This window comes from Peromyscus californicus, unplaced genomic scaffold (genome assembly GCF_007827085.1).
Source record: "Peromyscus californicus insignis strain IS unplaced genomic scaffold, ASM782708v3 Scaffold_6__1_contigs__length_162567912, whole genome shotgun sequence".
In the NCBI taxonomy this organism is placed as follows: domain Eukaryota; kingdom Metazoa; phylum Chordata; class Mammalia; order Rodentia; family Cricetidae; genus Peromyscus; species Peromyscus californicus.
Genome location: NW_026294584.1, coordinates 102,694,330 through 102,719,149, shown reverse-complemented (window position 1 = coordinate 102,719,149; position 24,820 = coordinate 102,694,330). Strand labels below are relative to the sequence as shown.

Here is a 24,820-nt window from a genome sequence, read left to right as displayed (position 1 = left end):
TGTGTGTGTGTGTGTGTGTGTGTGTGTGTGTGTTTATATTTTGGAGGGTTCACAGGACCCAAGAAACAGGTATGCCAAGGGAGACATCAGCCACCGAAGCTCCCTTCTAACACTTGAGTTGGATGGAGCTTATTATGGTTTGAATCTAAAACAGCCCTCATAGGCTCCTGCTTGGAGTGCCTGTTCCCTATTTGGTGGCAATAATTTGGGAAGCTGTGAATCTTTGAGAGTTGCCTAGCTGGAGGAAGCAGGTCACTAAGGTAGCAAGCCTTGGCCGATTTTGGAACAGCCCCTTCCTGGTTCTGGAGCACTGTCTGCCTCCTGATCCACCATGATGTGAGCAGACTGTGCCGCACGCTCCCACCGCCGTGATGACTGAGACCGTGAGCCCCAATAAACCTTCCTCCTTTAAGGTGGCTTCGGGCAGGTGTGTCAGCACAGTGACAAGGAACATGAGTCAGTGATGCTGGTCATTTCTGTTAACTCACTGCCGGAGCCTCAGCAGGCACAGAATCAAGTCAACCGTTATCTTCCCCGGTGTTAACTGTGGCTCTCTGTGAACCAGGGGCTTTCAAGTTACCTTCGCCTCTTCTTGGTGCTTTTTCTCTTGAGTTTTCTGCTTTGAACTGAAATGTTGCCTTTGCACTTTCAAGTTGTTAACATGAAAAATAAGGATGGGAGGTGCAGTTATATGAACAGATAGGAGACTTCCTCGGACACTCTCAGAAGACTCGGGTGGCTGTGGGAAGGGTCTGATGCCGCTGAGTGACATGTAGACAAGGGTCATAGAAAGCAGGCCACTCTGTCCTCTGTTTCCTGTGCCTCCCCTCCCTGAAGGCCACCACAGAACAAGCCAGGATGTTCACTGTGTCACCAACCAGGCTACAGAGGGTACCTGTGCAGGATTGGCTGGGCACAGGCTCTAGCCCTTCTCCTAATGCAGGAAGTATCTCATGAACAGAACCCTGAAGGACGGATCCACTCATGGGCAGAAGAAAACAATGACTTCCTGATTCAGAAGTCTGGGGGAAAGAAATTTAGGACATGTTAAGGTATTTCCTCTGTGAGGTTTGTCAAATACTGCCACCTTGACACCCGAGAGCGAAGATGATCCTGGCTTCAAGGTCAGAAGCTGGCAGTATGATTGTGGCATGTGACTTCCTGTCAGAAAGGATGGTGCTACTGATAGCACATGATTATCTGGTCCATCTGTCCATCTGAGATGTGACCATGCAAAGCCATGAAAAGCCACAGAAAGGAGTTGTTGAGGATCAAAGAGATTCAACTTGAAATCTTAGCCCAGCTTCTGCATTGTGGGCATGGTATGGAGATGTCTTTTGATGAACAGGTCATGTCCCAGCCTTGTGGGCTGTGGAGATTTGGTGAGAAGAAATTGAAGGCCATGCATCCTTGTGAGGATTATTTTTGGTTACAGCCTGCTGCCTTGAACCAGAGCATGCTCATTGGAAGGCTTCCGGGAGCCACGGAGTCAGCCAGATTGCTGAGGAGCTGTGCTTGGAAACACAAGCTGTGCTTTGATAATCCAGGTGGTTCCTGGAACCAAGGTCAGGAATCGCAGATTCCATTCTAGAACAGCCCGTGCTTGACATGCCAACCTGCCAAACACAGCGTCATCCACTGTGTGTCTTTCTTCTCAAGATCTGTAGTCCAGGGAGAGGGGGGCATCTGGCTACATGTAACCCATGTAAACCTGTAGAGCAGAAAGTGATTCACTACAGGAAAATCCGGGCTGAAGAGACAGCTCCTGGGATAAAGGGCTTGCTGCACATCCCTGAGATCCCCTGTACCCACATTAAAAAAATAATAATAATAAAATAGCAGTGTGTAGCAGCTTAGGAAGATCGCTGGAGTCCATTGTCCAGCTAGCCAAGCTGGACCAGTACTTCAGTGAGAGAGAAAGAGACCCTGTCTCAAAAAATAAGGTGGAGAGCAATAGTGGGAGACACCAACATCAGTCTATGGGCTCCACACACATGCATGCACACATGTACACACACACACACACACACACACACACACACACACACACACACGAGGATGGGTTAACTCTTTGCAGCAGGCAAGATAAGGTTTGTGCAAGGCCAGGAAAAGGCTAGTGCCCCTGAGTATAATTTTGCTTTCATATTTTCTGTCAAGACAAAGGGTAAAGACATAGAAGTCTGTGCACAGGTCACAGTAACAGACCACCCAAAGCGGAAGAGAATTTGCTCGTCAGGGGTCCAGACAAGCTCTGCCACAGTGCCCTAGGGAAACTCGCAAGAACTGCTCCATCTTCGCTGGTGATTTCCAAGAAGTGGCCACTATAAATGATTGCTCAGAGAGCTGGGAAAGACAAATCTGTTTCTGTGTTTAAATCCATAAAAATGCCTGAAGATTCTTTAACATATAGATAAGAAAACTTGATATTCCCAAGAGACCCCAATACATCCCAGCTTCAGTTTCTTGACTTTGGGTGGAAAGTTTTTCCACTGAAATAGGCAGTCTTTGTCTGAGACTCAGCCTGGCTTGGAAATGATTAAGAAGTTACATGTCCCTGCTGTGGCTGGGACTTCTCAATGTTTTTCCTGTAAGAGCAAAGTTCTGGAGCTAAAGGGCTTGGTGTGCAAGCATGAGGACCTACGTCCAGAGTCTTTGCAGCCATGTCAGAGCAAGGCTTAGCCATGCATGCCATAACCAGTTCTGCAGGAAGGACAGCGCTAGGAGGGTCCTGGGGCTGAGTGACCAGCAGTTCATCTGAAATGGTGAGCTCTTGAGGAACAGCACTCCAGGTTGTCCTCTGGCCTTCACACAGAAATAGACCCGTGTGCACATGAATCCACATGCACATGCACACTGTGGGTGTATACACTCACACATGCATACATACAAGACACAAGTGTGGCTAGAGATGGAATCACATAGGTGCCATGTTCTTCACAGCCTGTATTTTTTTTTTAAGATTTATTTATTTATTTATTTATTTGTGTGTGTGTGTGTGTGTGTGTGTGTGTGTGTGTGTGTGTGTGTGTGTATGTCTGTGCCACATGAGTGCAGGTGCCCTAGAGGCCAGAAGAGGGCATCAGATCCCATGTGGTTAGGAGCTGTCGAACGTGGCTGCTGTAAGAACAGCAAGTGCTCTTAACAGCGGAGCCATGTCTCCAGCCCCATTGCCAAACATCTCTCACCCAAACATGTTCTGTCTTCTCTCAAAAATTACAGACCGTCCACATCCATGGATTTTTGCACCACAGATTCAGCCAACCTCCACTCAAAGATACCTGAAAAAAAAAAAATCCTATGTGTCACTCCTTCGTAATGGATGTGGTACCACAGCAATCCAGCTGTGCCTCATTTCCGCTGCACTGGGCACTCTGAGTGGTCTGGGAGCAACCCAAGCATGCAAGAGGATGTCTGGGGGTTACAGTCCACTGCTGCAGAGTTCATAAGGGACATGAGCATCACGTGCATGAGTCTTACTGTTTCTATGGCTCCTGAAACTGAAGGAGGGAACGGCACCACTCTTCGAGCTTTCCCTTTCAGTGATAGAGCCTGAGGGAGTTACACGGTTTTTCTTGTTCAGATTCAAATCCAGACTCACACAGCCCAGTCTTCTCTAACCCTACAGCCTGTGACTAAAACAGTAAAAATAAAGCCAGGCTTTGTGCCCCAGTCCCGTGAAGTCTGAAGCTTCCGTGCTTTTTCAAACTCTGAAAGTGATCATCTTGTGAAATATTAAAAAAAAAAAAAAAAAAAAAACTACAAAAAAATTACCCATAATCCCTTCCCAACATCTCAACACGCCCCTTGGAACGCCCAGAAGGGTGTTTGTCTCAGGTAGCTCCTTGACACCATTGGCGCACTCAAAAGGACAAAGGCTCTCCCGCTACAGTAGTTGTTTTGTCTTGGTGAGACAGAGGCAGGGACTTACTATGTATCCCAGGCTAGCCTCAAACTCTCAGCCTATCCTGCCTCAGCCTCCTGAGTGCTGGGGTTAATATACACTTGCATCACCATGCCTGATTTTCCTCCTGTAGTTTTTATTATCATAATTATTATTACATTTTATTTATATTGTGTCTGTGTGTGTGTGTGTGTGTGTGTGTGTGTGTGTGTGTGTGTGTGTGTGTGTATGTGCTGTGGGACATGTGTGAAGATCAGAGCACATCTTGTCTCCTCCCACCATGTGGATCCTGGGAGTTAAACTCAGGTCACCAGTCTTGGTAGCAAGTACCTTTACCCACTAAGCCATCTTGGCAGCTCCTACTCCTGTGTTTTTTAAGGCTTTCGAGCTTTGCCTCAAGTCCACCTCTTAGTACCTCGGTCTCCTCATAATTAGGCACATCATCCACCCATGGAGACTTTGTGTTCAAATTGCATAAATAAGAAAGACATTTGTTGGAGGTTCTAAGGACGGACGGTGTGGCTCCGTGGTAGAGCGTTTGCCTCAGATGCACAAGGCCTTGGGTACCATCCCCAAAAGTTCTGAGAACAAAAGTGTTCTAGAAAAACAACCATCTCTGTGGTGTTTATAACCCTCGATGCAGAGGGTTTGAAGGGATTAGGGTTCAAAGACTCAGCAGGAGGGAGCATTTTTTCCTCAGGGCTGAGCGAGGGTTTCCTGCCAGTCACTCTACCTAACAATTTTGGTATTTATAGAGAGAATAGAGACTCGCAAAGCTGGCAAAGGTAGGTAGCCCTGGGCTCTAGCGGGACTCTTCCTTCAACAAAGCTGGGCAGAATTCCCCGCCTGGCAGGGCTCATCTGTGGTTCCCAGAGGCCCTCCTATTCTGACTCTGAGGGCTCAGTACAGGTATACCCTTGTTGACAACATGAATGGAAATCGGAGGTGAAGTCTTTTCAGAACGCTGACTGGCACCCAAAAACATGAAATAAGAATAAGGGGTTTTCTGGTTTAAAAATATGAAGGAAGCGGTCCTTCAGTTTGAAATCAAATGATTAAAATGCTGAGGTGGGGGACATTTGGCATCTGTCTTCAAAGCAAAACTATGACCTGCTTTTTTTTTTTTTCCTTTAAAATTACCAAGGCTTTGGTATAGACAAGAAGAAAAACATGTAGGCTGAGCCCAGGGTCTCATGGAGCAATAACATCTGTCCTCTTACATCCCTTTAGTCCATGATCTAGAATGCAAGTTAGAAAGGGACTGGCCTTCCCTTCTCCAAGGGACATAGTGTCCCCAGCAACACACAGGGTGCAGTAGGCGGTCAGCTGAAATCTGCGTATTGTGATATCTAGTGGGATATGTAGAGGCAGGTTCCATCCCACACTTCATGTTAGCTCACTGACATTTTATTTTAGGCTCCTAAATTTTCTTTGCTAATTAAAGTCATTTGCCTTGGGAATCTCAGCCCCTTTAATCCTAAAATGCTCCTAGAATGTCTTGGCAATCCTGGATTCACTTATTCTCCAAACGAGTCGTCTGTGTGTGATGGTGCCCATTAAGGATTTCTCGGCCCTCTGCTCACATATCCACACTCTGAAGTCACAGTCAGGTGTCAGAGGAAGAGCCAGAGTGACTACTCCTAAGTTCAGGTCTCGGCTCTGCCATTTATTGAGTGAGCAGCATTGATCCAATGTCACCACCTCTGTTTAAACTCCCTCATGCGGCAGAAGGGGTGGCCATGGCCTCTCTCATCATGCTGAGTGTGATGTCTGTAGTTAGACAATCCACTAATGACTACTGTTACTAATATTAGCTATCACCATCATAGCCCAGCCTCAGAAAATCCAACTGGGTTAAAACTGTAAGCTCAGGTATCTCAGCTACAACACAGTCCTGGCAAGGCATGTCTGTGCTCCAGTTGTCTTCTTGAGATAGAAAGAGGCTTCCAACTTGATGCCAACTCTGCCTCTAACTTTAAAGTAAGCACAGCAGGGGAGCCCCTCCCAGGTGTGGTGTCGCCAGGGACGGTGACTCCTTGACTATGTGTCTGATTTCCTACGGCTGATGATGGGCCCAAGTAGCCAGCATCTTTGTAGGACAGTAGAAGAGGGCACTCATCTTTGAACTTGGTTCAGTCATATATCTCAGGGTTTGCCTTGAACTAGAAATGAGCGAGGGAAATCTAATTGGCCCAGCTGTTCCCTGCGGTGCCCCCAGGGTCTTGCTTTAAGCTTCAGGAAGCATTCTGGCTCCACCCAAGCCCTGCCCTGAACCAGAAGCTCCAGGTCTCTTAGGCATGAGTGCCATGCTGCACAGATGTTGAGTGGTGGGCAGATTCCATGTCATGGATGTGACCCCCAGCACACACCAGGTACTCCTCAGTGAACCATTACTTATGCATCTAGAAATCTCTTTTGCACCTGTGTATGGTCGTGGCTACTGCTCCCTTGGGGAATGAGAAATCACCATCTCAGTTTCCTCCTCTTCTGAACAGCAGAATTCCCTCTCCTTTCTCCTAAAAGTATCCCTTCTGCTAGGAGCTGCTTCTGTTAGCATGCCCTTCCCGGATGCACACGGGGAATTGTTGATTTTGATCATACACCTCTCAGCGTTTGCCATCCCAGACTTGGGCAGCATCCTGACTTCCTACAGCTTTTCATTTGCTCAAAGCCAGAGAAAAACAAGCTAAGTGTCTAGTTCTAGCACCTTCTATCTGGAAGCTTACCTGAATGCTGGTTTCTGCATCTGAAAGACTCTAGCCACAGGCTATAGAGTGGTACAAGGTCTGGCAAAATAATGAAGAGCCCCTTTCTCTTCAATGAGAGTATAGGACCTGGCAGGTGCCCTAAAGTCAGTTTAGAGACAGGGAACTGATGGATCCAAGCAGGGTTGAAATCGCCAGTGCAGGAAAAGAATGCTGAAAGATCTAGAACATCTGTGTCCTGTTCTAGTTATAGGAAGCACAGTTACCTTTACATTTATTTATTTATTATATGGGTGTGTATGGGGAAGTGTGTACCACAGCACATGTGTGCAGGTCAGAGGACTCCCCTCTCATCATGTGGGTCCTGGGGACCCAACTCAGGTCTTTGGGTTTGGCAGCAAGCACCTTTACCAGCTGAGCCACCTCACTGGCCCATTTTATCATTCAAGTAAAGGAGGTCTGTCAGTGCACAGAGAACCCCAGGCCTCCCTCTGTCAGTTGGCAGAGTCTGAGAAGAAGACACATTACCAACCTCAGCAACAGACGTGACATGATCGCCTTTTCATCCTCTGATGGCTGTTTTGGCTCCCTTGAGGCCTGCCTGCCGTCTTGCAGGAGTGGCCCTCACTGGCTGTCTTCCTGGAAAAGATGCTCCTCTGTCTGGTAAAGGTCAGTGGTATGGCCACACCGTGCCAGTGGCATCCTTCCTCTTCAGGGTCATTCGTAGAGTCCCACTGAGCTGGGCATGGTGACTCGTGGCCTATAATCCCAGCACTCAAAGGACTGAGGCAGGAGGATTGTCATGAGGTTGAAGTCAACCTGGCTAGAGTGGGATCCTGTCTCAAAAGCAAAGGCTTGATCTCACCCACCCCCAAGTGCCCCACTCATCAAGGGGGACATGTAGTCAGGTCCAGGTGACCTGGGCCATTCACCCCTAACCCCAGCATGGCACTTCTTCCCCTAACCCCAATGTGGCACTTCTTGCCTCTGGGGAAGACTTCTACTGTTCCTTTACTTGTGACCACATCATGTCCTGAACAAAGAGTTCCAGCCCTGTAGTCATGTCGGCTGTCCTGAACCCAGCCTCCCTGACCACAGGGCCTCCGGCCTGGCCTCAGGGTGAAATACTTGTCTAGCCCTGCAGGGGGCGCCCTTCTGGTGTCTGCTTTCCCCTGGCTATGCTGGGAGCTGCTGGGGACTCTCATATTCATTCACTTATCTTTCCTCCCAGACATTCAAGAAGCAGTAGTCAGTTCTGCTATTGTTGCCTCTGACCACTAGCCTTGGCCAGACGGTCCTGTAGATGTCAGGTTGAAACTGTCGGAAAGTTACTTGGGCTATTAGAGGAAGTGTTGAAAGAGCTATAAATGATGTCAGCTTCACAACTGGCAAAGGCTACATCTGGGGAAAAGTGAAGAGTCACAGCCGCATAAGCCCCCAGCAGCCAGACACACAGGCCAATTAGGGCTGCTCCTCAAGACAACTCAGGGGTGTGGCTGCTGCAACCCTGGAGCTCCCCCTTTCCAACTCCCAAAGACACTGTGCAGATGGTGTCTGCCCAGACTTCTGAACCCCCTGTGGATTGAAGCAGGGATTTCCTCCTCCCCTGATTACTATTCCAGACTCTTTCTGTGAGCTGGGCCGGGCTCGAGGCCCTATTAGTGGGTCTGTGGTCTCTTTCCCAGCTTCCCCAGAGAACAGTGATGTCTGCAAGATGAGCAGCCGGTCTCCAGGATGTAGGGGCCTCTCATCAACTTCACAACAACAGGAACTGAGCAGCTTTGAAACTCCAGCTGCCCCAAGTGCCTGGTGCTGATGTGCTCCCCAATCAGAACATTTGCTTTTCCTATCAGCCCCAGAGCTAATCGGACATGTGCCTGCACGAGCTGGCCCGGGGCAGGGGAGTAGGCAAGGGACTGGGCCAGCCCTGCCCTGCCCTCCGGGTGCACTAGAGGGACAGCCCTCCTTTGGATGCTGCCCGGTAGCCTTCACGCCACCTCTTCTACCTTTCCTTCTGTCTCTTGATATTTTATTGAGTTTTTGGAAAGAGAAGAGGGGAGGGGGCAAGGGGAAGAGGGGGGACAGGTGTGATGGCACACACCTAGAATCCTAGCCCTCAACTAAAGTAGGAAGATTAATGTGAATTTGGGGCCAGCCTGCGCTATATAATCCCTTCTTAAAAAGACAGAGAAAGAGCTGGAGGTGTGACTCAGTGGTTCAGATGCAGTACTGCTCTTCCAGAGAACTCAGGTTCTGTTGCCGGCACTTACAGCCATGTCCATATGCACACACATCTTTTCATTTAAAAGAGTAAAAAGAGAAAAAGAAGCTGAGAGACCCAATCTTGGGGGAAGATATTGGGGACTTGGGGTCTCCTCATAAACTTACTTTGATAAAACTAGAGGCAATGTCACCGCCCACCCAAAGGAGATGGTACCCTGGCAGGCCCATTTTGGGTCAGTTGCCTGCCCTTAGCATCAATGAGTTAAGTACTTGGCACAGAGCGCAGCCCTCCCCGGTCTTTCCACTTTGAACATTGGTAGGAACGTACTTGTCTGTGATCTGAGTGCACTCTGAGGTGTCCCTGGTGGCCACAAACACTTCTACAGGTCCCACACAAGGACAGTTTCCTAGTTGCAGTGTGCTTTGCACTTGACTTTTAGAACAGGAACGTAAGCTCACAAGTACGTCAGTGTGTGTTTTTATGATTCTCAGTGGGTTGAGAATTAAACATGGGCTTTATTCTCTGAGGTGGTTTTTATTGTATATTGGTGGTTTCAGTGGACTATTTTTGTAACCCAGAAGTCTGCTAAGCTTCTGATAAAATTTCAAGAGAAAATGTATCACTGTAATTAAGAAAGAGGGTTCTTTCTTTTTTTTTTTTTAATAAACTACTGTTTAGTTGCTGTAACATGGACTTCATCCCTTCTGAGACCTTTGGCCTGAAGAGGACAGAGGGCAGCAGAGGACGGGAAGCATGCATTCTAAGCAGCAGGCAGATAGGTGACTGTGTGAAGGACCAGAAGTGGGCTGGGGCTGAAGCCAAATCGTGGTGATTGCTTGTTAATAAACGGTAAAGGAATCTTTTGACTTCCTTCTTCAGCCAGCACTTGGGAAGTGGAGGCAGGAAGATCAAGAGTTCAAGGCCAGCCCACTTACACAGTGAATTCAAGGCCAGCCTGGGCTACAGGAGGCTCAAAAAACAAAGAACCAAAAGTGTACACACGAAGCAGCAGGCTTCTCATTCTCACCCCATGCTCAGAGGGCAGAGATGGGTGTTGCCTGCCCTCACTGAGGCCGTTACATGGAGTTTCTTCATGGTGTGGACTCCATGTGATGGCACAGGGCAGGGGACGCTGGCAGGCGCTTCTGCGGGATCTTTGGGACATCGTTGAGGAGGTTATCTGCCATTGCTCACCATGTCTCCTTCAGAAACTCTCTGAACACGGAAGCGGGAGGGCTGAGCCCAGCCTGCGTGTGTGGCAGTATATTTCCACCCAATGAGCATCCTTGTTTATTCTGCCATGAGGCATACAGCGCTGCCCCAGCACCAGTACTGGAATCACAGTCCTTACTGAAAGGTCTCTTTGTGGGGGTGCTGGGGCTCAAACTCGGGTCCTCGCATTGGCACAGCAAATGCTTTACCCACTGCGCGTTTCTCTAACCCCAAAAGGTTTTTAGACAATGGAATCCAGCTGACCTCAAGCTCAATATACCGATTAGGTTGGCCTTGAACTCCTGATGCTTCTGCCTCTGCCTTCTGAGTGCTGGGATTACTGGTGTGTGCTACCACACTTAGCTGCAAACAAAATTTTATTAGGGCTGTTTTGTTTTTTTAATTGAGCTTCTTTGCAAAAAAAAAAATGACTCTTACTAGCTGTCTCTGAATTGTACCAAAGCCTTTGGAGAAATTCTGTTATAATCTTAGAAAAATACCCAGACTTCTTGATGGGGACTCTGGGCCCTGGCTGGGCATTAGGAAGTGAGAGTTTCGCAGGGGGCGTTGCATGGGGACAGAAGTCCCTCCTGGGGTGAGCTGTGCCAGGTCTGACCCACGTCTCTTCGTCCCAGCAGACTCTCCCGTGGCCGCTGCTGTGGTCTCTCACTTCAACGACTGCCCGGATTCCCACACTCAGTTCTGCTTCCATGGAACCTGCAGGTTTTTGGTGCAGGAGGAGAAGCCAGCCTGTGTGTAAGTATCCTCTACTTTCCAGGGAGTGGTCAGGCACCCAGTTGAAAGTACATTTACCTCTCTGAGGCTGGCTAGGGATCTGAGACCCAGAGGACCGGGCAAGCTGACCGATGAGAACTGCCGACCAAGCACCCCGGGTGGAAGAGGAATCCCAGGATGCTGGCGCTGGCATCTGTTTTCAACAGCAAACTCTGGTTAGAATTTAGTTCTCTACTTAGAGTTCCTGGGGGAAGGCATTGACCTGGGTGCCTGAACCTCTATAAGGAAGTTTCCATACACCAGCTACTTAGTACCCAGCCTGTGAAATGGCTGGACGGGCATGCAAAGGGTCTGCACACATGTCACACCTTGGTGGCTCCCATGTCCCTGGAGCCTCACAAAGTACTGCCAAGTGCCATGCAGGTGCTGAACCTCCTCAACACATTAGCTATAAGCCAACAACAAGGACTGGGGGACGATTCAGAGGGTGGGGCACTTGCCGCTTAAGCCTGGTGACCTGAGTTCAGATCCCCAGAACCCACATAAAAAACCAGATGCAGTAGGGTGCATGTCTGACAGGGACCAACACTCAAGGTCATCCTCAGATCTCCACATGTGTGTCATGGCATACACACACACACACACACACACACACGCACACACACACACACACACACACACACACACACACACACACACAGCCATGGTAATTGCCATGGACAGTGGAGTTAGAGGAGAAAGGCCCTGGAAGAAAGCCACTCAGCAGATGTGGGGCTGACCAGTGGACAAGCAGAAACGTATCCAGACCCAGGGTTCCAGGGGCTACTGCAGGTCAGAGCCCACAGCAGGGAGGCAGAAGATGCAGTCAGAGGCCAGGGCCTGTTAGGAGTGAGCCCTTACCCTCTGGGCAGTGAGAGCCATGTAAGTGCAGAAAGACCTATTTGCTTTCTGCAATATGTCTGGGTGACTGTGACAAGATGGACATAGATGGGTCTGTCACAAAATTCACCTCAAGTCATCAAGCTCTCCTATTTCCAAGAAAGGTCTGGTCATTTTCCTCTGGCATGTGAACCATCCTCCAGAGAAAGGTCAGGGTTGGTCCTATGGACTCTTTACAAGCCTTCTTCAGGGCCAAGGACTGAGAATAGGACATTCTGCCAACCTGGGAAAGCCAAGGCCATGGAAAACAGTGACCACCTTCTTCTCTGTTTCCCTACTGGATCTTGGTGGCCCAGGGGCAGGATTCAGGCTGCAGACGTGTTACTATGACAGGTGACAGTGTGTGTTCTTCTCTGGTGGCTCTAAGTCCTTGTGTGCATCTTAGAAGTTGGACTTCACACTTCCCAGCAGGTGGTCAGCTTCTTCTCTTGACTCAACAAAAGACGCAGTGCTGGCCTGACCTCCTGTGGGTAGACTCACACATCACCCAGCCCTGGCTGTCCTCTCCAGCTCTCTGGTTCCCACCTTTCCTGAGTGTTGCCTGACACCAAAGCAGAATGTTGGTGTCTGTCACCTGCCACCATCTCTGTTAGCATACGGTCAACCCACTGGATCTCTCCAGCCATTCAACGGCCCCTGAGTGTTGTGAGTGATTGGCCTTTAATCCTCAGAATGTCCCGTTAGCAACAGAGACTGTGGAGGACATGAGGGCCGTTCCCTGTCCTCTGCACAACACTCTGGGGACACAGAGCTAGTGTGTCTGAACAAGGCAAGTTGTCGGGCCTGGAGACCTGGTGAGGTTTGCTTTCCTACCCCTTCTGGTGCATCAGCTCTAGGAGACAGGACCACACCTTGCACCTTTTTTACATTTATAGTAACTAGAAGAATGTTCTAGCTACCTAATTCCCACCAGACCAGAAACTCTGAGTCTCTACAGAGAAAGCCAGAACATTCTGTCCCTGCTCTGAAGAACCTCCCAGCTTTGAGGAGCTGACACACTCAACATTCTGGTCAATAAAACTGACATACCTTGAGGTAGGGCCCCATCTGTCAGGGCCTCGTAAAGAAACCCCAGCAGGTTGAGAATGTAGTACAGCGGTGGGTACTGCTTCTTAGCAGGCTCTCCCAGAAGAAAAAAGTCATTAGGTTTTCAGAAAATCTGAAGTGACATTTCATACTCTAAAACTAGAGAATGAAAAAAAATACTAGTCAGACATTGTGAAAATTATTCTCAAACGTGTTTGCTTCAGATGAACGTCAGGAAGATAAGCGGAAACAGAAAACTGTGGAGATGTAAGGCCAGGGGCCGCCTGCCCTTTTACCAAGGTGGCATGGGCAGGTGGTGGGTCTGCTGCCTGAAGGAGGCAGAATCCACACAGGTGGACAGTGTGAGGAACCACAGGAGACTGAAGTTTCCCAGCTGCCCTGAATGTTCCTGGTGACTAACAGAGACCCCGGAGAAACACATCTCTGTCAGTCAAAGAAAACATTCCCCATCTCTCGGCCCTCCCTGGCCACTCTGGCCACAGTGCGCAGCAGTGAGTCTGAATAGTCAAACACCGAGAGAGAGTGGACCCCAGGTGCCATTCCAGCACAGGCAGACAACCCTGCAGTCACAAGAGATCAGATCCAGGAGGGGGACTTGCTCTTGGCATAGGAGCCCCCTCGGGCAGTTCCATTATTAGCCTCTGAACGCCAGTGGGGGTGGGTAGCACGACATCACCCCACGACAGGACTGGAGAGAACCATGCCTTGGGTTTATTCTCTCCCCACCTCCACCCAAAGCAGACAGTAAGGGTCGCTCTGGATCTGGGGGTCAGATAGACCTGAGTTCAAATCCAGATGAGTGTCCCATACAAGTGGCCTGGCCTCATTTAACCTCAGACTCCCCTCAAGGACCAATACTTCAAAAATGCATAGGACTCTGGCAATTCCTGCTGTGTCCCTGGACACACGCAGCTATTCACATTTATTGATTTAATTAAATAGGGTTTAGTTTTCTGGTCTATGACCACCTTTTAAGCTCTGAACACTTGGAGGTGGCAGGAGGTGAATTCTGTAGTCACCACTGAAAAGCTCTAGGAGCCTGCCCAGACGCTGCTCTCAGCACAGCATGAGCAGACAAGGTTTGCCAGAGAGATTTGCACCGGCATCACCTTCCCCCTGGCTCAGGGACAGCGAAGGCGTCCCAAGAGACTCTTGACTCTGAGCTGAAGAGGAAGAAGCTTTGACCTCCCAGCCCCATGGAAGAAAGAACAGGACCAGGTGAACCCAGTCCTTTTTGTTGTTAGGGATGGAACCCAGGGCCCCACACACGCTAAGCAAGTGCTCTGGCACTGAACCACACCCAGCCCTGAATCCATTTCTCCAGAGAGCAAGAGAAGGTGAACTCAGTCCTCCTTCCACCAGTCCTAGGGAATCCACTCCCAGCCCAGCCCTGTGGGTGGTGCAGGTTAAGTACAAGCTGATACAAAGTGTGTTCAGAGACAGTTTCACCCTGGTTCTCAACCCTCAGGCTCCAATGCCTGCCTTGAGCCCGGTGCTGAGGGACTCAGAGAGTCACTAGCGGCCGCCTGCCAAAGAGCACATCACAGCATATAGAGACCATGTGGCTAAAGAGTCCTAAAAATGTCCCCTTTGTGAGTGTATGTGCAAGTGCGTGCGTGTGTGAGTGAGTGCGTGCGTGCGTGCGTGCGTGTGTGTGTGTGTGTGTGTGTGTGTGTGACGCACATGTATAGGCAAGGCAGGTTCAAGTTCATGTGTGCATGTGTATATGGAAGTCAAAGGTCAACCTCAGCATTGTTCTCCAGATTCTGCCCACCTTGGTGGGTTGGGATTTTTGTTGTTGTTCAAGATTACTTTTATGTATGATTGTGTGTGTGTGTGTGTGTGTGTGTGTGTGTGTGCCTTGTGTGCTATGGATGCTCTCAAAGGTGTTGAATCCCCTGGAGCTGGAGTTACAGGCAGTTGTGAGGAGCTGTGTGGGTGCTGGGAAATGAACTTGGGTCCTCTGTAAGAGCAGCAAGTGCCCTTAACAACTGAACCATCTCTCACTGGCCTTGTAGTTGGACAAGTTGTTTAGACAAGTCCAGTGAGGCACCTGTCTATACCTTCCCAGCACTGGGATCACACGCATACTCAAGGCCCAGCTTCATGTGAGTTCTGGGGGCCCAAACACGATCCTCCTGACTGCATAGCAAGAACTTTACCACCTAAGCCACTCCCCAACCCCCACTTTATTTTTTGAGACAGAGTCTCTCACTGGCCTGGAGCTCACTCAAGTAGGTTAAGGCAGCTGGACACTGAGCCCAGGAATCTGCCTGTGTGCTGGGATTACAAGCACTCACCACCTTGATTGGGGGGAACCAACTCAGGTCCTCAAACTGCAAGGCAAGCCCCTTCCAACTTGAGCGGTCTCCGCACCCCATTCCCTGCTATTTAATTCCATCTTTAACAGAGATAGCCTGCCTTTGGGTCTGGCGCCGCTTGTCGCGATGCACAAGGCTCCTTTAGTGCTCTAACTGGGGGGCGGGTCTTACCTGCGCTTCATTTTCAAGATGCAGAGTGTGTGGTAAAGAGCAGTTACTGGCTCCAGGTCACACAGACAGGAAGTGAAGAAGGGCTTTGAATCCAGGCCAAGTTGGCTACAGAGCCTGTGCCAAGTCGAGCTCCTGTCCTGAGGATGTAATGTGAAATACAAACAGAGTATCTTGGAGTACAGAGATAACGTCCAGCCTTGGTTACATATCACACCAGGCACCGCCTGGGTGGAAAGAATTTGGTGAAACTAAGGTGCAGAAATTACTGTGCTCCACTTGAAGCGGCTTTGCAAAGGATTTTTGTTTTCTGTTTTGTTTTGCTTTGTTTTCTTTCCTGTGCTGCTGGGAATTGAACCCGGGTCTTCGTGCACACTAGGCAAGCACTCTTGCTCTGAGCTACCTCCTCAGTCTGGTAGAACTCGAGATTCTGGTTTGCTGTTTCTTTTCTTATTGTGTTTGTTGTTATTGTCATTTGTTTGTTTTTCTTTCTCTCTCTTCCCCCCTCTCTTTCACTATTTTTACAGTTTCACACATTTATGTAACGAATTTTAGTCATTTACACACACACACACACACACACACACACACACACACACACACACACACACACACACACACACACTGGTGCCATGGCAGTAGTATGAACTTTTCTATGTTTATTATATTTTCTATACTTCCCAATGGGCTTAAAGCATTCCTTTTCTAGTTGGGGAAATTTTTCCTTAAAGAAAACCTTAACATTGATGGCTGTGGTTTTCATATTTCACAACATTTTTAAAGAGCACTACGAGCCAGGAGTGGTAGGAACTTAGGGTGGCCCAAAAGCTATCCTTAGAGGAGAAAGAGAGATGTCATCCACGGTTAAAACAGAGGGGCCTGCAGCCACGGCACTGCTTTTAGGAAAAGCTCCTCGGCAGCTGCCAGTCTTACCCACCAGCAGGCACAGCCCAGCTCCCCGACCCCGGAGGCACAGGAGAGTGTGGGCAGCCAACACTTATCTGCCTGCAGCCCTGTAGTCCTGCAGCCCAGCCAGCCACCCGCTCGTCTCTTCCTTTCTTTGTTCTTATTGTGGGGAAGCAACCTGAAAAGGGTCTGAATTACAGAAGCCAGAGAGCCGTGCAGAAGTGTTTGTCTGACAAGCAACCACCTCGGGCCCGGCAGACCTGCTCTGCGTGTGTAAATGTGTGTCTGACAAGCAACCACCTCGGGCCCGGCAGACCTGTTCTGCGTGTGTAAATGGTCCCACGAGGAAGGCCCCAGTCTCACAACTCTGTCCCCCTTCGTAATAAAGCTTATGTTGTCCGGATTCTTTTCCTAAAGGGAGGTGCAGCCCCCCTCTATCCCTCTTGCCCAGTGCATGGCACAGGGGTATACTTGCAGCTATCACTCTGGGACAGTGCCGAAGGGGGGTGGGGGGAGGGGTAAGGAACGTAGAGGAGGAACCAATGCATTTTTAACTTGCTTCTAGATTCCAAGCCCGTCCTACCTCTGTGCTACTCGGGCCTGTATGCATGCTACAGTCACCCAGGTGGCCAGACTGAGGGTATGGCCTTGGACCTGGCAGTTTCTAGAACTCCCAGGTGATTGTGCTGTACCTGCCAGAGGTAAAGGCAGCAGCAGAGTGAGGGTGTGACTCATCTGTGGCCAGGTGAGGTGACACTCCTCCCTTCTTGTGTGACTAGTGCTTAAAATAATCGGCATAATTAAGTCTAATATTAGAAGACTAGGAATTAAAGAGGAGACGAGATGTCACTTTGGGTCTTTTTCCCCACTCATAAAGAACTACTGAGACGCAGGGCATTTTGTAGGTCAAAGCCTGCCCTGCAGGAGCGAGAGGCTGGGGAAAGAGGGTGGGCACACGTGGGTTCAGGTGTTCAAAGATGGACAGGGTCTGGGAAGCCCTGAGTGAGGCACAGGGCAATGGGCAGGCTGGTGAGGGGGATGGATGAGTGAGTGTAGAAAGCACGTGGCTTTTGGAGAATGTGGTCTGTGGAATGCAGAGTGGGGAGAGTAAGGGACTGGATTACTTGAGGTGTCCAGGCACCCATGTGTGGCCACCTGTGCCTACATCTACCCCTGGGCTAGTAGGGACCGTGTGGGCCACCTGACCTGGCAGGATGTTGTAGGGAGGGGTAGATTAAGACCCTGCATGGAAGAGATGTCAATATCACAGAAAGGGTGCCTCTGACTCAGGTGGACTCTGGAAAGTAGGGACATCAGCACAGAGTTAGAACTTGAGAATGGCCTGAGAGAACCTGTTCAACGTTGTCTAGTCATGGATAACTCAGACTGTGTGTGGCCCAAGCCAACAGCCAATCACCAACCAGCTCTGGGGGGGATCTGTTTACTATTGTTCCCCCCATCTGCCACCAGGGGAAAGGCCAGGGGCTACCAGGCAAGCTGTGTCTCTCTCTGCCTCCCCACAGGCTTTCTTTCTTTTATTTTTTTTTTTCTTTTTGAATTAAACAAAATCCTGTCTCCATCCCACTGCACTGAGCCATGAGAGTCAGCGTACACGGCCTGTCTACCTAGATCCTTAGGGCGTCCTTTTATTTCCCTGTTTGCCCTGCCTAGTTTTCTTATTTACCAAGAATACAAGCCCTTTACACCACGTGCAACTTAAACTCCAGTCTTTTCTACTTTTCAAGATAAGATGCTAAACCATAAGCCTACCATCCTGGCAAAGGAGGGGGAGCCAGACCCCAGTCTTGGACTTGGTACAAATGTCCTTCAAGTCCCCAGAACAGGTGCAGGGAAAGGGTGGCTTGACTTTTTCACGACAAGATTAAATGAGGAAACACACTACACATAAAATAACCCCAACCAAAGAACAAGTAGCCAAGCCTGGCGGTGCACCTCTGTCTTCCAAGCATTCTGAAGCTGAGGCAGGAGGTTTGAGCTAGCCAAGGCCACATAGCCAGACCTTGTCTCAAAACAACAATAAAGTATGTGAGCTTCAACTAATAGCCACCGCTGGGTAAGTCATCGAAAGGTGCGGACCCTGTATCCCAGGCTAGAGAGAGCTGCTACAGAAATGTTCAGCATCTCCTGGCTGTCATTAGCCTTAAATCCTTACAGCACCTGTCCCTTCACCATCCAAATGCTGATGTTTAGTCCTCGAAAAAAAGCCTTGATCTGAGAAAACATGCCTTTCTGAGAGCTGGGCCTGACAACTGAGGAGACAGGACTCGGGGGTCTCACCTGGAACGGCTCTGGAGCCAGCCTGGCACAGTGGCTGGTGCTCCAGGGAGGCCATTGAGCCCAGGATCCTTTCTATGTTCTTTGTCCTTTAAAGCCCTTCACCTGACAACTGCAGGTTACAAGGCAATCCAAGTATAGACTTAAAGATGTTTGCTACCTTAGCCCTGGTTAGAAATATGTATAATATACATTTAAATTCAGTGTGTGATATGGGGCTGCTCCTCAAGGAAGCTTCCTGCCCGAGAGGGTTGGAACTCAATATTTACATTGAGGATTTTAAAAAGGGACCAGGGTGTCACCTCATTCACTTTTCTGTTAAAAAGAGTCACATGCAGCTGGGCGGTGGTGGCGCACGCCTTTAATCCCAGCACTCGGGAGGCAGAGCCAGGTGGATCTTTGTGAGTTGGAGGCCAGCCTGGTCTACAGAGTGAGATCCAAGAAAGGCGCAAAGCTACACAGAGAAACCCTGTCTCAGAAAAAAAAAAAAAAAAAAAAAAGTCACATGCTTGGAGGAATGCCAGGAAAGCAAGTGGCCCATGTCTCCTTACGGTCGGGTCGGCCCATCCTGAAGAACCATCTGGTGAGCAACCTGTGCACACAGGAGGCTGCTTTGGCAGGACGGAGCCAGAGAAGCTGGGCATGCAGCAAGAGCAGTAATGAATGGGCTGGCGATGCACGCACCAGCATGCACGTCCACACTTGACCTCGTTTATACCTTTCCTCATGGTGCAGAGGTCAAACGTGTTTCATTGGATGCCAACACACAAGATTTCACAGGAGTCTGGAGGCTTCTCCAGCCCTGATGGAACCAGGTGACAGCACCAGGCCTGAGGCACCCAGAAATTATCCTTGGGGCTAATTAAACTTGATGAAGAAGACAGGAAAGCCAAGCTCAGACTATGCATCTAGTCACATGCAGCTGGGCGGTGGTGGCGCACGCCTTTAATCCCAGCACTCGGGAGGCAGAGCCAGGCGGATCTCTGTGAGTTGGAGGCCAGCCTGGTCTACAGAGTGAGATCCAAGAAAGGCGCAAAGCTACACGGAGAAACCCTGTCTCAGAAAAAAAAAAAAAAAAAGTCACATGCTTGGAGGAATGCCAGGAAAGCAAGTGGCCCATGTCTCCTTACGGTATTTTCTTTCATCCAAAATTCTAATAAGCAATTTTGGTTTTAAAATAACCTGGATTTGGGCTAGGCATGATGACACATGCCTTTAATCCCAGCACTCGGGAGGCAGAGGCAGGTGGATCTCTGTGAGTTTGAAGCCAGCCTGGTCTACATAGCAAGTTCTGGGACAGCCAAGACTACATAGAGAGACCCTGTCTCAAGCAAACACATTAAAACACCTACATTTGAAACTAAGGAAACAGCTCAGTTGATAAAATGCTTGCCACAAGGCTATAAAGACCTGAGTCCAGATTGCCAGCACCCATGGGGAAAAAAACTGGTGCAGCAACCTATATAACCCCATAGCTGAGGAGACGGGGGGGGGGGGGGGGGGGGGGGGGGCGGAGGATCCTTGGAACTTGGCAGCCAGCCAGCCTTGCCATATAGGTAAAGTCCAGATACAGTAAGAGACACGGTCTCCAAAATAAGGCAGAGGGTGATAGAGAAAGACACCCAAACATTGACTTCTGGCCTCCACAGACGTGCACACACCCATGCACCTGCACCAGCATGCACACAAGCATGAACAGGCATGCACAGAGTTTCATCACCTATCAAAATGAAGTTCTTGTCCTCAACGCTGCTATTAGTTCTCAAGAGTTGGCATAAGGACAGTGATCACAAGTGCACCCTTGGTGAAGAGGGCATCCGTTTCTCCTCCCCTCAGCAAGCAGCACCAAGACAGGGAAGTGGGACTCACTGCCTCACACCTGTGTCTCCAATCACAGAGGATGCAGCGGCCCTTGGGAGCTTATCCAACAGGCCCCAGATCCTTCCAGCTCAGCTTGGGTGGACGAGCCCCTCTGTCAGAAGCGGACTAACATTCCTTTCTCCCACAGCTGCCACTCTGGGTACGTGGGTGCTCGCTGCGAGCATGCAGACCTCCTGGCCGTGGTGGCTGCCAGCCAGAAGAAGCAGGCCATCACTGCCTTGGTGGTGGTCTCCATTGTGGCCCTTGCTGTCCTGATTATCACCTGTGTGCTGATCCAGTGAGTATTTGCCACCCCTGAACTCAGGTCCCCCACCTGTCTGCCTTGCCAGGAGCATCTGGAGTATGGCCACATGAAAGGGCCACCAGCTCATTGTTGTGACTTGAGAGTGACATCAGCTGATCGAAGAGGGTAGTTAATGTCTCTCCACACAGTGTCAGGCAATATGTGCAAACACCTGGAGCATGGGTGATTGCCAGCAGTGGTTCTGGGCTCTTCTAGAAGTCATGTCAAATCTAAGACATACTCTACTACTGCCTTTGAACCCAGAAAACTTATGAGCTGGGCAGAGGCTCCAGAGAGAGCTGGAAACAGCTCCCGATGCCCTTGGTCCACAGCAAAAGTGCTTCCTCCCCGCAGAAAGCATTTGACAAATTCTAAAGTTACATCAGAGGCTCCCGATGCAGTTACTGTACACTGGTGTCGTTACCCTCAATGGCCCCCCTCTTTCTCCACCACCACCTCTCATCCTCTAAACTGCATCCTCCAGGAAGCTGTGCTGAGCCCCAGGTCGAGGGAGACTACACGAGTGTCTTTTCCTATTCGCTTGCCCATAGCTGCCCACTGGCCTGGCCGGTCCAGCCAGAGCCCTAGATACACAGTGCTGTATTCCCAGCAGCCGACATCAAGCCAGACTTATATCCCTGGAATGGCTTAGTGCCAGGCAAAGGGCTCAGAGGATTCCTACCTAGTTTGAATTGGCACAGGGCATTTTTCAGTTGAAGGCAGCCTTCAGCACAGCTCAGGTTGACTCAAGGCTGGGGTTGCAGAGGGCACAATGGCTATTTGGATGAGGCTTGGTATGAAAGCCGTGCCAGGCTTTTGTCCTCCAAGGCTGGCCAGGTGACGCACAGACCAATAAGAGACACTGTCCTTCTGAGTTGCTGCTGTTAGGACATCTGAGGCACAAGTCCAATGACGCTCAGGGACTTGGCCACCTCCTAGAGCATCATGGCCTCCAACCCCAGGGTCTGCTGGTCCTAGTCCTCATGTCTGTTCTAAGGCCATTGCTACACTGGCAGAACTTCTCAGTTGGCCCTTTGTGGAGACAGCAAGCAGCAGGTGGCTGGCCTGTCCCCTCAGCCAGCTAGGGAGTCTGGAGCCAGGTGACCCAGGGAGTCTGGAGCTGTGCTACAGCAACAGTGCTGACACTCGGCAGCAGCCAACAGGTTCTCTGAGGCTGGTCAGTGACCATCCAGGTCCTCGGGGTCCCGAGGTGGCGGATGGTCTGAAAGGCTGAGTGGGCACCCAGGGCTACCCAAGCTGGGCTCTCCTGCCAAGCAGGGGCAGCTCAGCTGTCCCTTCTGTCACCAGCTGCTGCCACGTCCGCAAACACTGTGAGTGGTGCCGTGCCCTCGTCTGCAGACACGAGAAGCCCAGCGCCCTCCTGAAGGGAAGGACCGCTTGCTGCCACTCTGAGACAGGTACAGGGCGGCTTCCGCCCTTTTCTTCCCGGGGAGATAGATACTGGCGGGTGGAGGAAACGGCCACCATTTTCCAAGTTGGCACAGAGGAGACAAAACAGGAGGGAAGTGCGGGGCTGTTTTCCCACACCACTCCTGACAGGGGAACTGGCCACGGGTTCCGCTGAACTGCAACCCTCCTGACAGACGTATCTCCCCCAACCTCCTCGATGCCCTAACTCACCTTTCTCTGTCACAAAACCCCACCCCCTCTACTGTAATTCATGTGCTGTCCGTCCTGAAAGCGTAGTTCCAGAAGTTGATGCCCTTGAAGCTGGCCTAGAACTGGGCCTGGCTGCTGAGAGAAGCCAGTGGCGTGGATGATGTTGCCTCAAAGCCTCTGTTCCAAGCTTGTCTCGCCAGCATGGCTCGGGCCCACGTTGTTCACCCTATTTTTCTTTTCTGCCAGTGGTCTGAGGATCCCAGAGGAGGAATTTGGCCAGGTGGCCTACGGCGGCCCACCGATGGAAAAGCTTCTTGGGACACCACCACCGGCAGTGCCCAGGCACCTGGGACCTTCCCCTCAGCGCACAATCGCCTGTGCAGGCTTCTGTCCTCCGCAGGCCTTCAAAACTGTGTGATAACTCTGCCTGCTGGGTTTCCTCAGCGCACCCTAGAGAAGAGGCCAGTAGACCATGTTTTCAGACAAGTTGAACAAGAACCTCAAAGAGCTGGCCTTCTTGCTAACCCACACCAGGCATGTGCTTGGGTTGGTGTCTCCTGCCGGCCATGGATTCCAGGCTGTTTCTTCTCAATGGGCCATCTGGTCCCAGCAGAGACTCCATGCTTGGTGTACACAATGGACAAGGGGAAAACGTCTCTTGTTGTATGAAGACAGTGTGGCCTCCTATGAGCCTTGACATCTTCTCAAGCTGTTGCCAGGATGTGTGTCTTATTTATTAGATGGATAACGGTTTTATTTGTAATCTCGTAAGTCAATGTCAGGCATCCACATTAATGATACATTAGTGGCTGGCTGTGAAGTTACACCAGCTACAGATGTCCAGCCACTTTGATAAAGCAGGACCTCAGAGAGCGGCCTCCTGGGGGCTGTAGAGACAGCATTCAAAAGTGCATTCTGATGGGAGCAAATCTGCTATTTGGAGGTTATGCCCTCTAAGATACAAAGCAGGAACGTCCCTCAGATACACACTGTAGCAAAGTTAGCAAGGCCAATGACAGAGAGAGTCACCCCGATGGGAACAAGAACACAAGAGAGCCTATGTGGACACCTAGGGACGGACGCACATACCAACACTTGATTAAGTGGATTAACTTCCTCGTGAGCTCCAGCATTAGCAGTGAGCTGTGGGCCAAATCCACGAAGGGGGCCAGCCCTTTGTTTTTCATGCTGTTGCCTTGGTTTTTGCTTCATTTTTAGGAGAAATTTAGCTTCCCTATTTATTTTCAAGCATTAGGATAAATATCCCACGGTTGTTTTTTGTTTTGTTTTGTTCCCTTTCAGAATGTTGGCATTATTAACAAAATTGTTACCAAGCCTCTCCACTGCCCTCTGGAGAAGGAGACGTGTTCCCTGAGCACCCGAGGGTGCTCTGACCCATGGGGCCCACCCCCACCCCTGGGTTGCTCGGTACTGTCTAGAGACAGAAGGACAGTAACTACATAAAGCTGCTTATTGAGGAGGCCATTCTCTAATTCCAAAGTGTAAAGCCTGCCCCTGTCAGCCCTCCAGAGTCTTTAACAACGCCCTGGAAGAGGGGCATTGGACATACCAAGTCGGTTTATTTTCTATCAGCAAGTTTTGCCTGTTCCTCGTTCTTCTTCTCCATTCCACCTTTTTCTATGGATTTTTTTCTCTTCTCATATGATCGAGGCACTGATCTGCCCCAGGTCTTCACCTGGCACTCTTTGTTCACATTGCCTGGAGCCCCAAAGAAGAAACTGGGTCTGTTCAGTCCTCTAACTCCACAGCTGACGCGGCTCCAGGCAGAAGGCAGCATTTTGTTATTTTATTATTATTATTATTATTTTGGTTTGGTATTTTGTTTCTTTGTGTGAGACAAGGTCTTGCTGTGTAGCCCAGGGTAGACTTGAACTTGAGGTCTTCCTGCTCCGGCCTCCTGAGTTCTGGGCTTACGGGTGTGTACCACCATGCCCCGCAGAGTTTTTCGATTTTTAAAGAAAATATGTTAAGTTTGCATTCCTTGGGTCATCCATGTGGGTCAAGGCCGAGTGTAGCCTGCTGCTCAGAGACCAATCAACTGCACTGGGCTTTAGACCTCTATTGGCCCCCAGCGTTCTCAGCAGACCTTGCCTGAAGTCCTGGCTCATGGGGACCAACACAAATAGAGGGCTTGTTTTAATTCAGTTCACACTGTTATATTCAGACGACAGCTCTTTTCTGGTCTGCTGGAGGCTCCTGGATGTCTGACTTCTTTTAAAGAGTTTGAACTGGTATCGAAGTATTAATGGGAATCTCTTTACTGATGTCCCATCCTAAAGAAGTTACCAGGAATTGTCATCCAAGACTCAGCAGAGGTGTGGAAAAATTAGGACGAACCCATGGAAGCAGAGGATCGTGGGGAGCACTTCAGCTTGGGATCTGAACATTGCAGTTCTCAAGTGCAGCCAGTAGCCCTCCCGGTGCCTGTACTCAAATGCCCCCTAGAAGTGCCTTCCCAGTCAGGCCTTTTGCAAAGCAGTGGGTCTGCAGAGTCAGCAGCTGAGGCTAGGTTGAGACAAGTCTGGTTGCACATCATCCCTGCCCCAGCATATGACAGCCCTG

General features: G+C 50.0%; 1 protein-coding gene across 1 annotated transcript in view; it reads left to right on the top strand.

Annotated features, from left to right (window-relative positions):
- Positions 1–22,629, top strand: part of Tgfa (transforming growth factor alpha) — an 86,243-nt gene extending 63,614 nt beyond the window's left edge. The window contains exons 3-6 of the mRNA XM_052720352.1: positions 10,681–10,798; positions 20,462–20,611; positions 21,926–22,035; positions 22,484–22,629. Coding sequence (XP_052576312.1) covers positions 10,681–10,798; positions 20,462–20,611; positions 21,926–22,035; positions 22,484–22,491 — 386 coding nt within the window. The 3' untranslated portion in view covers positions 22,492–22,629. The remainder of the gene's footprint in view (positions 1–10,680; positions 10,799–20,461; positions 20,612–21,925; positions 22,036–22,483) is intronic.
- Positions 22,630–24,820: the final 2,191 nt, after the last annotated feature.